This window comes from Pangasianodon hypophthalmus, chromosome 8 (assembly GCF_027358585.1).
Source record: "Pangasianodon hypophthalmus isolate fPanHyp1 chromosome 8, fPanHyp1.pri, whole genome shotgun sequence".
Lineage (NCBI taxonomy): Eukaryota > Metazoa > Chordata > Actinopteri > Siluriformes > Pangasiidae > Pangasianodon > Pangasianodon hypophthalmus.
The window spans coordinates 7,932,198-7,948,901 of record NC_069717.1 but is presented as its reverse complement, the minus strand read 5'-3'; the positions used below and the strand labels follow the sequence as shown (position 1 = coordinate 7,948,901).

The 16,704-nt window shown below is 38.7% G+C and overlaps 1 protein-coding gene across 3 annotated transcripts; it reads left to right on the top strand.

Moving 5' to 3' along the window:
* The first annotated feature begins 1,421 nt into the window (after positions 1 to 1,421).
* On the top strand, positions 1,422 to 15,386 carry impdh2 (IMP (inosine 5'-monophosphate) dehydrogenase 2). Of its 3 annotated transcripts, XM_026922929.3 has the most exons (15): positions 1,423 to 1,824; positions 3,963 to 4,011; positions 4,206 to 4,307; positions 4,480 to 4,554; positions 5,376 to 5,582; positions 5,717 to 5,804; positions 6,781 to 6,980; positions 7,073 to 7,163; positions 8,112 to 8,207; positions 9,343 to 9,414; positions 11,557 to 11,700; positions 12,813 to 12,957; positions 13,318 to 13,461; positions 13,612 to 13,695; positions 15,009 to 15,386. In XM_026922929.3, the coding sequence occupies exons 1-15, from the start codon at positions 1,727 to 1,729 to the stop codon at positions 15,028 to 15,030; spliced, it is 1,617 nt and encodes a 538-aa protein (XP_026778730.1). In that variant the 5' UTR covers positions 1,423 to 1,726; the 3' UTR covers positions 15,031 to 15,386. The 3 variants fall into 3 exon arrangements, with proteins under 3 accessions (XP_053091887.1, XP_026778730.1, XP_026778737.1); XM_053235912.1 differs by lacking the exon at positions 13,318 to 13,461 and having other exon boundaries at positions 1,422 to 1,824; XM_026922936.3 differs by lacking the exon at positions 9,343 to 9,414.
* The last annotated feature ends 1,318 nt before the right edge of the window (positions 15,387 to 16,704 follow it).

The window sequence follows — 16,704 nt, the reverse complement described above, 5'->3', positions numbered from 1 at the left end:
CTATCTTGGGAACACTTGGGTGCGAGTCCCAATCCACCAGCATATTTCAGTGTGCAGGGAGAAAGCATCCAAAAAAAAAAAAAAAAAAAGCTTCACACAGGCAGTAACCAGACCTCCAGATCCAACCCAACACTCTTGAGTTGTGATGCTCTAACAGCAACTGTTTTAATCATGTCCAGTCACCTTTATTTATATAGCACATTTAAAGACAACATGTCGGCTAAAAAGTACTGAACCAGGTAAACCCAAACAGCAGTGAACAGCAATACAAATACAAATAAAATGAAATAAATCCATTAAAGAACAAAAGAAAAATAAACATGGCTGCCAAAACAGGTGCTACCTAAGTTAACTGCCCATAGCTTGTGCATTTGTATTTGTTTTCCTCTACAGTATCAGACTAAATGAACTGCAAGCATCTCAGGAACAAAATGACCATTAAAGGGCCCTTCAAAGTGAACTGCAGTTTGAAATGGCCCTACAAATGGCTGTCGAAGGGCGGTCTCCCTTCGCTTCATTCCACTACATTTCTGACACCAGTAAATTCCAGTGTTGCAAACTCTTTTAGTAGCTAAAGCAAGCTCAAAAAGTCGCCAGAAGGCACTGGATGATGTCACAAGATAATTTACATATTGATTTATTAATCATGATCAGTGACATCAAATTACAAATTAAGGTACATGAAGAAGGAAGATTGTACCTTAGAATATGCTTAAATAGCATAGAATACAGTTTTATCAGAATAGGAAATAATTGATTTTTATTTTTTATGTGGTTTTTCATTGAGTTTTCATTTTTATTATTGAATAATTTACTCCTTGTAGAAAGAAGACATTTTTGGTCATAGCACTACAAACTAATCTTTTATGCATTTAAAAAATATTATAGTTTCTATCAAGAACGCAGAGGAAAAGAAGCAGTGAGTAGTTGTGAAAGGTGAGTAATCATGAAGGAAAAGGTTACTCGCTTTTATTACTTGTATATCCACTATCTCAAAGAAGAGTTTTTAAAACGGAGAATAAAGCAGTGAATGGGCGGGACAAACAATGTTGATCAGTGATTGGTTGTTTGGAACAGTGGTGATCAGCGATTGGTCGCATGCGGAACTCAGTCAGGCATTGCACACTGATGGTGAGTGGAGTGAACCTGCTCTCTCAGCTCGTATATCTACTCATATATGAGCGGCTGTGATGAGAGCTGGAGAGCTGTACCAGCCTCAGGACAGTTATATCGAGTTCGTTAGGCTCTTTTTTTTTTTAAATTAAAGTCGCTAAAGTAGTTTAAAAAAGTAGCCAAATCTAGCCATAAAGTCTCTAAGTTGGCAACGCTGCAGTGGACCACAATCTGGAAATCTGAAATCTGGGCGGGGTCTCAAACCGGAAATGACGCAGAGTCACACTTTATTTATACCCGCGGAACGCAAGGTCGCGCTTCAGACAGACACGTGCGCTTGTAGCTGGCGCCACGGAGCGGAGGCCGGCACTCAACCTGGTGAACGGATGAAAAAAGGGAGGCTTGTTTCCCAGTAACAACGATCAAGCAACACAATCCGTTAGCGGAAGTTCATTTCCGGCGCTAAATTCCAGGTTAGCAGCGATCTGTGTGTCGGACTGCGGCGGTGAGTCCAGCACAAGTTAGCCGTAACGTTACTGTCTCACATTGGGACGCGTTTCTTTTCTGCACTTCTCTCCGTAAAAGATCAAGTTTTCACCGTAATTCCTGCGCAATGGCGGACTACCTGATCAGCGGACAGACCGGCTACGTGCCTGAAGATGGTCTGAGCGGGCAGCAGCTCTTCGGCTGCGGTGATGGCCTCACATACAAGTATGTAGCATGCAGCCGGCTAATTCTACACAACATACAAGTATGGAGCATTCAGGTGAACTGGCTTCTGTTAGGGGAATGTTCAGACACACTGAACGTGTGGAAACGTTTACGAAGTAGTTAAATGTAGCTAAAATAAAATAAATAAATAAATAAAAAACTGCTAATGTGCTAATGAACAAATCTTCCAGACATTTCATTAGTAAATTATATTTGTTAAAAATGACTTACTGAAAGAATAAAACTGTAATACAAAAGTAAAACATTACGTTTTCTGTTTATCACTCCTGTGTTTAGCAGCAACATGGAAACGCTAAAACTCTGGTATTGAACGCTGCATGCTGAGATTGTAATTAAAGTAAACAAACCATGATTTTACCTCAAACTTTCCCTCCCACACACAACCCCATTTCTAATGACTTATAAACTTATAAAACGCATACCACTGTGATATCTATAACAATTTATAAACAGCTTGACCCATTTAAGACTGCTATTTTGGTGTGATAAACTATTTAACACTTTCCCTATTGTGCCAGTGTTTGGGGTTGTCTTGCATCATTTATTAATTATGGACCAGGACTTGTTTAGATAGCAAACTCCAAACCAATAAGATGTGCTACTTCTAAAACCACACTGAGAGCAGTAATGGCATGTCAGAATAGTAAGTTACGCCACGCCACCCCACCAGTGACACTGCTCAGTTTTAGGTTACGCATTCCAGCAGTGGTTGGTTTATTCCAGAAAGAGCTTCAGGCTTTAGAGACATGTTGTCCCTCTCCGACAGACACAGTGTTCCAGACACAGCAAGTTTTTAAAACCACTGACACAAATCTTGAGACTGTGCTGTCAAACAGGAAAGTTATTTTTTTTTCCTCCCCCACTAGTGACCATGTATACACTTAACAGGTCTACACCCTGTGGTTACGCCATGCAGTTCTGCTCAGTGCTCAAGAAACCAGACAGAGTTTCTAAACTTATCCAGAGACTTGCTCATCCCACATGTGAAAATAAAGCTCCTTTGGAGTGTGTTGACTTTGACGTCAAGCTGAAAGGGTGGCAGCAGGATGCAGTGCCAAAAACATGGCTGTGATTTTAACCTCCAGACTTATTTCTTACTTTCAGAACTATTAGTTTCAGTATCACAAATGCCTACATTGTAATAAATGAGTAATAAACAGGGGGCTGTTACCACCAGAAGTTGATTATTTTCCTATAACAGCTGTCCCAAAATGTTATATTTCTCTTATACCACAATAATTTGTCAACACTAACATTATTTTATATAATGCACAGTGACTTGGTGACTTAGTGGTTAGCACGTTTGCCTCACACCTCCAGGGTTGGGGGTTCGATTCCCCAACGTGTGTGCATGGAGTTTGCATGTTCTCCCTTGCTTCTGGGGTTTCCTCTGGGCACTCCGGTTTCCTCCACCAGTCCAAAGACATGCATTGTAGGCTGATTGGCATCTCTACACTGTCCGTAGTGAGTGATGGGGGTGTGTGTTTTTTTTGTTTTTTTTTTTTTTTTGTGTGATTGTGCCCTGCAATGGGTTAGCACCCCATCCAGGGTGTCCCCCGCCTTGTGCCTCGAGTCCCCTCAGATAGATAAGCAGCACAGAAGATGGATGGATTGAATTCTATGTTCTTCTTTTTATTCATTTGTGGTTACATTTAACGTTGTGGAACGCTGACACTGAAGGCTTCTTTCATAAATGTTTAATAAAGTCTCCTTACAGAAAGCTTCACCACATCAACGCTGAAACAGTTTGCTTTGTTAAGTAACACTTTTGTAATCCGTTTAATATTAGTTTTGTATTATGTGGAGTGTACAGTGTGAATTAATTGTTACTATAAAAAACCGTGCATCAATCAACCTTGCAGTTTTACTGTCAGAGCTGCTGTTATAGAAACTGAATCAACACCTTCTGACCAATCAGATTCAAGAATTCAACAGTGCTATGGTGAATAAATAAATGATTACAAAAATAACACTGTACAGTTGTAGTGTATATTTATTATGTAAATCGTTTGGGTTCGTTGTCCAAATGAACACTGTCGAGACGTGACGCTGAGCTGGCGTATGGAATGAGGTCTAATTTGCTTGTTTACTCACACCGATTCTTTTTTCTTTCACAGTGACTTCCTGATTCTTCCAGGCTATATTGACTTCACAGCTGACCAAGTGGTATGTAAAACACGTGTGTTTTGTTCAGAAGTTTAGGTTGTATGTATTAGGGCATAGAATAGTGATCGTTATTGTTAATACATGGTACCTAAGGGTAATAAACCTCGGTGATGTGCTTTAGAACAGATTGTCTCTCTGTGGTATAGGAGGATTGAGTCATTTTTTATATATATATATAAATTTTTTTCTTGTAGGACCTGACATCAGCCCTGACCAAACGGATCACTCTGAAGACGCCGCTGGTGTCCTCTCCCATGGACACAGTCACAGAGTCGGGGATGGCCATCGCCATGGCTGTAAGTGAAATGGATGCAATTCTGCTTATAACATGAAGTATACGATCATATTAAAGACCTGTGGTACATTGAGATTCAGTTGAAAAAAGGCTGGAGTGTTCCTTTCATTACCATTTTGTGTCATTAAGCAGATCCTGTGTTAACTGCACAATGTTTGTTCTGTGGTCTTTAGCTCACCGGTGGGATCGGCTTCATCCACCACAACTGCACACCCGAATTCCAGGCCAACGAAGTGAGAAAGGTCAAGGTAAATCTCTCCTCTCCTATTACCTGCTCACACACAGCTGTGTGTTTGTGCTTCATGCATCTTTTGTCTCTGAGAGGACGGGTGGGCGAGAGGATGATGTGATGTAACGTAACACGCAGTTGAGGCTAATCCTCGTCTCTCGTTTTGGGAAGGAAAACAGTTTGAAAACTAGAGTTGTCATTTTAAGCAGCTTGTGAAATAGGCACTATTACCCAAAATATTTACATTTTATTTGTAGTTACTTATCCTACAAATAAGTACAGAAGTTTTCCAGAAATGTTCAGAATTTTGAATCTGACGATGGGTGTAGGCTACAGTAAATTAGTGGCAGGTGAGTTAAATAAATTCTTAATGAAATGATCATTAAGAATTCAATATCATATGAAAAGATATATGATATGAAAAAGAATAAAAATGTAGACTATGTTATAAAGGCATCTACTTTTGAGACATTTAGTTATTTCAACTAAAGTTGGTGGACTCGTCAGGTTTTGGAGTTTTTAAACCACGTTTAGACTGAAGAAGCATAAAACAGTGTTTTATATTCTGGCACACTGATGATGAAAGCTGGGCGGGAAATAGTACGAAACCAGTGTGAGCAATAAGAAACGGTTGCCATGACAACCCTTCTATAAACAGAGGGTTTTACTCTCTCTTACTTCTTTTAATCTTTTACTCGCTTTGACTTACTGTTTTTATCCTCAGCTTCAATACTGTTTTTAATACTCAGCTTTGGTGATTTCCTACTGCTCCTTCTCCTTCATCATGCACGCTTTCTTCCCATTCCACATTCTCCCCTTCCGCCCTGCCGCGTCTCTCAGAGATACGAGCAGGGTTTCATTACAGATCCCGTGGTGATGAGCCCCAACGAGCGCGTGAGAGACGTCTTTCAGGCAAAAGCCCGTCACGGTTTCTGCGGCATTCCCATCACAGATAACGGACAGATGGGCGGCCGCCTCGTAGGCATCATCTCATCTCGAGACATCGACTTCCTGAAAGAGGAGGAGCATGACCTTCCACTCAGCGAGGTAGGAGGGGCTTAACTGTAAGAGCATGAGGATAAATGTTTAACAAAAGATATAAGATTATGTTTTAAACTTTTGTACACTGAGTTTTTAATTGTGTGAGGGTTCACACAGATTTCCGTTTTTAATGTCTGTAGGTGATGACGAAGGTGGAGGATCTTGTAGTGGCTCCTGCTGGTGTGACATTGAAGGAAGCTAATGAGATCCTTCAGAAGAGTAAAAAAGGTAAAATCAAAAGTTTGCACCTCTTTAATGTTTTCTGTTTCGAGAAGAAAATTAATAAAGGTGTTGCTGGTTTTGTGCACTTTATTCATTCTTATTAATGTTCCAGATGGTTTTATTTTACATTTTTGTACAACATTCTCTAAATTGTATAATCAGTTTGATTTTTTTGTCCTGCTAGGGTTCCGCTATTTTGTTCCCTGAAAGAAAACCTAAAATCCTTATTTTTATGTCTGTCAATACATCCTCATGGAGAAGTCATTACACAGAGATATTTACTTTAAGTACATTTTACTGATCTTTACTAATTTTATTGAATTATTGTAAAATAAGCAGGTTATAACAAATAAAATATCAATCTAACTTAAATTGAAGTAATAAAATAAAAGAAAAATCAGGTATGAATTACAATTGTGAATTTTAATTTATTAACAAATAAATCTCATGAAAATATTTTGCTTACTCAAAAATTTACATAACCTGCGTTTCCTGTATCTAGGATTTTGCACAATATGTAGTGTGTATTCTCCACAACTTCAAATCTGTGCTTAGTTACTTAAACTAAAAAATGTATTAAAAAAAAAAAATATCCCTGAAAATTCAAAATTAAAACTGAATTTGAATTAAAACTGTAAATAATATAAAAATCAATTATTGCCGCTCCAGTAACGCAAATGTCTTTGAATGCAGATATGAGGTTTTTTTTTTCAGGTATGTAGTGTATTATAACAGAGTAATTAATGGTAATGGGCTTTGCAGGATCTTTAGTACCTGCTGATGGAGCTTGTGTAGCATACAAACACTTGATAAACAGGATTACACAGCACTGCAATGTCCACTCCTGTATAGTCAGGAAAATACGGCGGGAATTTATTGACATGTACTGGAAGTTTTTTTTTTTTTTTTTTTTTTTTTCCTCTTTCTTTCCTCTTTCTTGTAACATCTGCTTAGCAATTCACTGGGTTTAATGTTCCCTCAGGTAAACTGCCCATCGTGAATGAGCAGGGCTGTTTGGTGGCCATCATCGCTCGCACAGACCTGAAGAAGAACCGAGATTTCCCTCTGGCCTCCAAAGACTCGCGCAAGCAGCTGCTGTGTGGCGCTGCCATAGGAACACACAACGACGACAAATATAGACTCGAACTGCTCATGCAAGCTGGAGTGGACGTTGTCATACTGGTGAGTGTCCCTGTGCGTTTGCGTTAATTTTTTTTTTTTTATAATTTCTTTTCTTTTTCTTTTCCTTCTAACGCTTATTTTGTCTTTAACAGGACTCTTCGCAAGGAAACTCCATTTTCCAGATCAACATGATCAAGTACATCAAGGAGAAATACCCCAACCTGCAGGTTATAGGAGGCAACGGTAGGTGTCACTCAACACACACACACACACACACACACACACACACACACACACACACACACACATTCTGCTTCAGGGATAGTGTGCTGCATTCCTGCTTCACAGAAAGCCAGTATTTCCAACAGTGAGATGGAAAAGCAAGGCAGTTAATGAATCTTTTGCATAAGAAATTTGCAGACAATGTGGTGAACGAAAGACATGGCTCTCAAATTAGGATCTGTTATACTGTTATTACTATTATTACTATCATTATTATTAGTAGTAGTAGTACTACTAGTAGTTTTTTTTTTATAACATGATTACAGTGATTACAATCAGCTATTATTAGTAGTATTATTAATAGTAATGTAATTGTAGTCACACAGTCACTTTTGTTACTTCAGAACGCTTTTTTAATAATCTAATGCTCAGCAACTGTAAAAATATTTCCTTGACTCTTGCTGCACGTAAACTATGAAAAGTGCAGTTAATATTCTGCAAAATGCTTACACTTGTTTGGGTTCTATAGGTTAAAATTTCAGAAAGAAAATGCTCATGGCCCCAGTAAATAAGTATTCTGATACATATTTGTTTAATGTGCTTAATTTTTGAATAGTTGTACTATACTCATATTTGCCTAATGTGTTTAATATATGAGTAGTTGTACTCATGGGTTTTGTGACAGTAAGAGGCCCATGAGATACTGAAAGGTGTGCAAATAATTAAGAACCCAAACTACAGACCAGTGCTTCTCTCCCAAGCCGAGGTCATAAACTGCATTAGCACAGGGAACCACCAGAGGTCACAAAAGTGCCAGGCTTGATGCATGTTATTCTTCAGTTATAATAGAATCAAAATAAGGGTTGTCTTAATAAATCGGTTTATTGCTAAACAGGAGATGGAATGTTCTTCTGAACTCTCTCTCTCTCTCTCTCTCTCTCTCTCCCCCCCTCTCTCTCCCTCTCTCAGTGGTAACAGCAGCTCAGGCGAAGAATCTGATCGATGCTGGCGTGGACGCTCTGAGAGTAGGAATGGGCAGTGGCTCCATCTGCATCACACAGGAAGGTGAGTCCAGCAATCGTACACATCACTGCTTTCCTTTCAGCCAGACCTAAGCCCTGAATCTGTCCATTTCGAACCCAAAGCCTGTCTGTCATTAGCCCTTTCATTTTACACTAGTGATCTGAAGGTGAAATAGTGTAGCACAGGTAAGCAAGTGGCTGCGATCACACTGCGGTGCATCATACTAACCCGCATGCCATAGAGAGCGCGCCACCTGAAGTCCCTTTGGGGTGGAAATATGATGCAGTTTGAATCTGTTACACTGACAACGGATTGTCATGCATCAGCTATCATTTTAGTACCACATGTGAAGGTGCCATAAATCTGAATTAAAAATAAATATTCAGATTTAATGTAATTATCATGGGGGGAACTGATCTGTCACTGCTGTGAGTAAGAATAAGTGGTAGTGTGCACATAGTCTGAGTTCTGGGTTTCACACAGATGTCCGTTTTTAATTTTTTTATGGACTGTGCCTGGAGGAAAATGTGCATCTGAGTTTATAAATTAGTAACAGAATGGACAATCATAAATCCATTAACTAGCCAACCGGGCAAATAAAAGCTGAAGTTTGTGGCCCAGTCCCATGTTTTGGTTACCCAGAAACCTGTGCTAGATAAAAAGTGGTAACTAATAACGTATGGTGAGGTAGTTAAGTGCATTCTTACAGACCAAGGGAAACCAATGAGTATATAATCATGTAGAACATCATTTTCTATGTAAAAGTCATTAGGAAGAAGTTTTGAATACAGCTACTATGAATAAAAAACTTAGAGCCTGGCAACAAAACCTGCCTCTCACCTAAAGCAGAAGTGCTGCTTCTCACTCTGCTAAAAGAAAGAAAATCCCCTGAACTACGGCTAGGAGAAGAAATGCTGGTTTGTTGAGAAGAATGGGAACATGCAGGCCTGTCCTCACTTTCTAGGGCACCTTAATTTGTTCCTGTTTTTGTATCTTCCTTTTTTTCCCCCTTTTTTTTTTCCTTGTGCTTTTTTTTCTCATCTTCCTTGTTACATTTCTCTCCCTTGACCAACCATCCACCTTTTATTCATCTTTTCTTCCCTGATTTTAACTCTCTATTCCCCAGTTCTTCTTTCATGCCTTTCATCCCCGCTCTCTGTGTTTAATCTCTCTCTAGCTCCTCTTACTATTCCTCCTGATATAAAGCTCCACAGCCCCAAAGCCTCAGCCACTGTAACGGGATACTGCAGTAAGTCCGGCCCCCCTGACACAGGGCTCCTATTGGCTCAGTGCTACCCTTCCTGCCCGCCTACCTTTCACAGCCCGCTGCACTGATTGGCTAACGGCTCTGCATCAGTAGTAGTAGTTGTTGCTGTGTTTGGGTTTTTGGGGTTTTGGATGCTTGTTATATTGCAGAGGTGTCAGGCTCCAGTCCCGTCCAAGTACATTCCTACACAGATTTTGTATAACACCACATCTGATTCGACGCATGGAGGTTTCGGTAATGAGCGGATTAATTGAATCGGATGTGTGCGGTGGTTCTCCAGGACTGGAATGTGAAACCCCTGCTGTAATCTGACTAACCTGTCAGTCATGGGCTATGGCAAACTCTCTGACCCCACCAAATCTTCAGGAGCAATTTGAAGTGCACTTGTGATTAAGACGAAGTGTGAACGAAACACTTAAATTCAGAAAAAAAGATGAATTTTTTCATCTTTTCCATCTTTTTCATCAACCAGTTTTGTGGTTTGCCACGATCAGAGCCTCGCCAACACCTAACACACTGATCTAACACAGAGCTGTTTCACATTATAACGCATTGTATACTTTGTCACTTTGCCATCCATTTTGTCGTTTTTTTTTTTTTTTTTTTTTTTTTTTTTTAAATCCAGGCTGGTTTAAAAGGCTGCTCTCATTTTGTTTTTGAGCGGAAGTTACACAGACACACTTTTACTGCATGGTGTGCATCTCTGCAAGGCTCATCTCAGTTCGTGGAGCAAATATGCATTTAAAGCTGAGAACAATTCAATAAGATACAGTTTAGAGACCTTTTGGAGCAGTATAATGCGATACAGCGTGATTCAGTATGATTCATGTATGAAGAGGTTGTTTGTTTTTTTTTTTTTCAATTTGGAATTAAACCAAGTGACTTCAGTGAACACCACTAATTCAGAATTGTTTCCTTTGTCCACAAGAAGGCGCTCGGGGTAGTTAATCATCTCAAGTGTTTATGAAATGTATTGCAAAAGGCATGTTAATAACAAGTACTGTCCAAACAGCAAAGCAAAACAGCATCCACGAGTTGATGAGGCAGTTTTAAAAATCCTCATCATTGACTATGCTTATTAAGCGCAAATCTTTGCATATAAATAGCCAGTTTTTTTTTGTTTGTTTGTTTTTTGTTTTTGTTTTTTTTCTGTTTTCGAGCAGGTAGCATCTGTGCTGTGGGGGGCATATTAGCAAAGGCTGTTTCAAAAGTTTTCCCTAATTTGTGACACTGAGAAACATTTCAGGATGAGCAAACTATACTTGTTCCTTAAATTAATTCCTTAATGATTTATTTATTTTTATAAGTGGAGAAATTCCATCCTCTAAATACTGAATTGTCTCCTCTTGTGCTCAAAACAAGGACGTTTCAGTCACTTACTTGCCATTGATTGGAAAATCAATCATTAGAAATTATTATATATTATAATATTTATATAAGTATATTATAAAGGGTGTTTGAAAAGTCAGGAAACAATGAAATAAAACTACATATGCTTAGTTTTGTATTTATTTACAACATCCTCTACATGTTCACACTTATGCTCTATACATTTTCTTAGCCGCTTAATGTTTTTGCAGATTTTGCTCAACATATTCAGGTTGACATACTTGCTCAACATGTTCCTGACTTTTCAGACATCCTGTAGTTTATATGTTTATATATAATCATTATACAGCTGGTATACATCCTCAGAAATGTCATCAACTCTCAGATAAGATCTTTAAGAAATTTACTCAAGACCTTTTCCACACAATTGCTGCTATTTTTTTCTCCCTCCACCATGTTTTTACTGACTGTGAAGCTGTTAAAGTGTCGATTCATCCTCAGTTTCCTTCCACTGATGCACACACTTCATACCCCATGTACTTTTGGCTTTTATAACCTAATGATTTGTATCCACTTTCCTCAAACTCACACCTGCTCCACCCAAATCAGTCTCCACACATCGAATTAATCATTAGTGAATGTTTTAATTAATCAGGACTAAAGACACAGTGCATGCTGGGAAAGAGGTCAACAAGACATGTTTTTCCTCTGAGCATGTAGGTCTGACATTGTGTAGTTGTGTGAGTTTATCTTGTGTGAGTGATGGTACTGAATACTAGTTTGTCTCTCTGTCAGTGCTGGCGTGTGGCAGGCCGCAGGCTACAGCCGTGTATAAGGTGTCGGAGTATGCGCGACGCTTCGGCGTGCCAGTCATCGCAGACGGTGGCATTCAGAACGTGGGCCACATCGCCAAGGCCCTGGCACTGGGGGCATCCACAGGTGAGGAACTTCATTTGTAGTGAGCTGTGAGGAATAAAAATGAGTCCAGGGCAGAAAACGCTCACGGCTGAAGGAGTAGGACGTCTGTGCTGAAATGTGATTGATTATTGAGGACATGTTTGGTGTCTGAAGTTTGCATCTTTGGTTTTGGAAATTAAGCTTATAGCCACCATACAGTAGACCTGATGTGCATTTTGACACAGAAACAGTTGTCTGTAAAAATGTGGGGGGAAAAAATCACATCACAGCGATAAACGGATACAGGAGCCATTACTTTCTCTCTCAGCACAGAATAAGAAGACGTGTCCCAAAGTTGTGTAGTAATAAATATATAAACATATCTTAAAATGTATATAATACACAGATGACTTGTATAATTAATAGTTTAGATATGTAATTGTATTTTATCACACTGTTTATGTTCACGTGGTATTACTGTGCTGAAAGATTAAGTGCATATTGCCTGTGCAACATTATGGAAGCAAACTATAAGATGCTGAATAGTTCAGATACACTATATGGCCAAAAGTTTGTGAACACCTGACCATCACACCCATGTGTGCTTGTTGAACATCCCATTCCAGATTTAGTCCCCCTTTGCCATTATAATTACCTCACTCTTCTAGATTTTTTGATTGTGGCTGTGGGGATTTGTGCTCATTCAGCTACAAGAGCATGAGTGAGATCAGGCACTGATGTTGTGTGAGGAGGCCTGGGGTGCAGTCAGAGTGCCAGTTCATCCCAGAGGTTTTTGGTAGTTCCAGTGAAGGGATATTGTAATGCTACAGCATACAGAGACATTCTATACCATTGTGTGCTTCTAAATTTGTGGTTGCAATGGTCGGGTGTCCACAAACATTTGACCATATAGTGTATCACTTGGGATAAGGTGCCAATGACGATCTTAATTTATGGCCAGACTTCCTTTAAAGCCTTTGTGCAAGACCCTTAACCCCAACTGCTTAGCTATCCACTTGTTCTGTCTTACTTGGATTATTTAAACACTATGAATAAAACCTTGAAAACAATTGACAATGTTTTACTCTCCTTCACTTTTCTGAACGTTATTGCTTTAAGTATTTCATTATTGTTGGTATTTTTCTCCCTCTCAGTGATGATGGGCTCGTTGCTGGCAGCCACCAGCGAAGCTCCAGGCGAGTATTTTTTCTCAGATGGCATCAGACTGAAGAAGTACAGAGGAATGGGCTCACTTGATGCTATGGACAAGAACCTGGGCTCCCAGACCAGATACTTCAGGTAACACACACACTCATTCATTTGTATGTGCATGAAAACACTGTATCATACATACTCACTGTCATTCATGCCTGATGTTATTCAGTTTGTTAATCAGGCCTTTGTACCGAGTCTGGCATGTGCATGCTAGCTAACATCAAGCTAACTCAGTACTTTATTCCTATATTTTATGTTGCACAATACTTCAAGCCAAAGACGTTCAAATATCTAGTGGTGATGTCACATGATCATGTGACCTGCTGATTTGATGTAAACTCCAGCTCCTCCCTTTACTCACCCAGTGGCATGTAATTTAGCATGTGATCCAATTCTTAACTGTTATTGATGCTCATCCTCACTGTTTGTCCGTCTCTCTTTCAGCGAGTGTGATAAGATTAAAGTAGCTCAGGGCGTGTCAGGCGCCGTACAGGACAAAGGCTCCGTCCATAAGTTTGTCCCCTACCTCCATGCTGGAATCCAGCACTCCTGCCAGGACATAGGAGCTAAGAGCCTTACACAACTTAGGTACACACAGCCGCCGACCCCGAGTATAAATATAAAACAGTCTCGCACAGACACACACAAGCAGAGACTCTCAGGAAGTGTGTACATGCAGGTATACAAGTCTGGGCATTCAGTGTTTACTGTCTCTCTTTGTGTGTTTTGTGTTCACAGGGCAATGATGTATTCTGGCGATCTGAAATTTGAGAAAAGGACCGTATCTGCTCAGGTGGAGGGAGGAGTGCATGGTCTGCACAGGTACACACACATACACACAGCAGCAGATCTCATAAAAGGTGTACACAAACCATAACATTCTGAAAGAATTATTATTCTGAAAATAAATCAAACTAAACAATTTAATCATCTAGAGTTGTCTAGAAAAAACAGCATTTCCGGTTTTAGGAGCTTATGGGTGTGTGTAATAATATAAGCTGTGCAGTCAGGAACTGCTTGCTGGCAGTGGCAGTCACGAAAACTCAGCTGTATGGTGGATTCTTAGGTGAAAAAAGCACATTTTCAATATAATTATTTTATAAATCAGTTGTCTAATTGGCCAGCATTTTCTCTTTTAATCTGCTACTTAAATTGTTTGAATATGGCTGAGCTCTGACCAGCACAGCAGGGGAAAAAACATATTTAATCACTTATAATTTAATCACAAGAATTATCATCATTAACATTATGTGTGAAGTGTTAGATTTTACACTTTGCTGTAGGCCTATTTCATTTTCAGGTCAATATCTTCATCCTCTTTTCTGTTACTCTTCTGACTGAGATTTTTTTGGTGGTATTCCTAATAAATAATTTTTCTAATTTTAGCTAAGTGGAGCATACATTGATGGTTTTTGTTTCACGTTAATGAGCTTGAAACATTCTCCATTTGACCATGACAGACTAGAGAGGAAGCCCCATGAGCTGAGAGCATGTGAGATTGGGATAGGGGCGGGGCTTCCAGATTCATAGCTGCTTTGTAACTTAAACATTTATGATTTACAAAACATACCAATCTGGTATGTTTATATACATAAATAGGTTTATATACATAAATAATAATGTATTAATAAATAGTTAGAGTTCTTTCTGTGTATCAGGCCACACAAATCATTCAGTCTGTAACTTTAGGAAACACATATTTAAATAGATTTGCCACTAAAAGTAAAATGAGGGATTGTAAATGTTTGCCTTTGAAATTCGTTGCCTTCAAATATGTAAATATATATTTGAAAATTCAGGTAGTATTCAGTATTGATGTTTGTTGTGATGGCTCCTGTGGAAATGCAGTATTAATTTCTTACACAGAAAAACTATTTTGTTGGCTGCTTTTTTTTTTTTTTTATTTTAAAAATAAGTAACATCTTTGATATGTAGTGTTATTATCCATCTACTTTTAATACTCTTTAAATAATGTCAAAAAAATTGGCCAAAAATGAAATTTATAAGTGTGTTGAATACTGGTGGCCCCTACTGTTTGACCTGTGCTGTTGCAGCTTTTGTCTAAAATGTCACTACATCATTAGAGATATTATTGTTTTTGTATTATTTACTGTTTTCTTTACCCTGTCTTTCAGCTACGAGAAACGGCTGTTCTAATGAAGACAACTAATGCCAAGAACACACACACAGAGTACATTAACACATAATCATACACAGTCATTCTGTTGTATAAAGACACACTACTAAATCTGAGTGCACAGATGACCACCGTGCGTGTGCGTATGCGTATGCGTATGCGCACAGAGCGATGCACCCATGCCCATGTCAAAACCCACACTTCCCTTTTCTTTGTCTTCCAGACCTTTGTTGAGCAAACCAACTGTGCATGTATCTTTGTGTTAAAATTTAAGGACATACTTTTCTGTTTATGAAACAAAAAATTCAAGAATATTGTAATACACTTATGTTCAGAGGTATTCATTCATTTCAAATACATTTTTCCAGTAAAACAATTTGTCTGTTTTTTTTCTTCTTTTGCTCTTATGAATTCCACCTCCTCCAAATACACACAAACAGCACACATGTGAAACTCTTAGTCTGAGAAAATTTATTGGAGTCATTCTCCCTGCTAACAAAAGAGGAAGTAGTGCTGTGGTTGATTTTTTTTTTTTTTTTTTCGCACTGCAGTAAATGTTCAGACAAAACCTGACTGACTTCCACACATTAAAAACCAGATTCCAAACTAGTGATGTGACCACAGACCCATTGCTGAGTCAGTTCATAGCCTGAAAATGAATAGACTAGCATTAAATCTAGTGTCTGAGAAACTGAGTTTGTATATTTACATAATGAATATCAATATGTATGAACCGTGTCGGATTTCCACAGCAGTACGCTCTTCCTCATTTAGCCTGTGGGTCTCGAGGGAACCAGGCTGCACCTCCAAAACCACCGGACTTTCCAGACATGGGCTCTATATGTACACATCCGGAAAAGGACACAGACAAGGGCAAACACACACCTGGACAGGTTCTGTTAAAGACTCCAGGTGTCTCATTAAATGAAACAGAATATTTAACTGATTTTTTTTTTTTAAACACTGTTCTCACACGTTCAGATAGACAGCTCATTATGATGAAGTTAACGCTTAGACAGTACTGATTAATAAATTGAAAAAATTGCAATCATTGGCAATTCACTGTGGTATTAGATGAACAAACCCTTCAGGATGTGCTGTTACGGGAAAATCCATGCTGTTATTGATGGGTTTTATTCCTTACCTATATCATATCTCAACTCTGGTCAGAAGGTGTTGATAAATTTTCTATAACAGCAGTTCTGTCAATAGTCCCAGCTGTAATTCAAATCGCAGGTTTATATTAATTTACTCCTTCTAATATCTTATAATTTCTTTAGTAATAACTCATTCACAGGGACTTGTATGGCAGATGATCTACATAATCTAAGCCTAATAATGTATTGTTATTTAACTAAGCTCTAAACTTCTTGATCTGGTTCTGTAAGTTTTCTGAATGGAGATGTTTATTTAATATTAATGGAAGGAGTCTCCAGTTTCAGCGCTTTGTAACAGTTTTCCATCAGAGGAAAGGGCCAACAGTGGCAGTCCTGGTGTGTAAGCTCACAAACTTCCAGTCATTATCACAGATCCTTAATAAAAAAGCATATATACACACAGTTTTACACTTGTACCAAATGCAGTCAATCAACTAAGACATGTTTGGTACTTTTTTTTGTTGTTGTTGTTGTTTTTGGATATTTGAATAATGTCGTTAACAAATAATTTTTTTAAAATAAATTCGAAACCTTTCC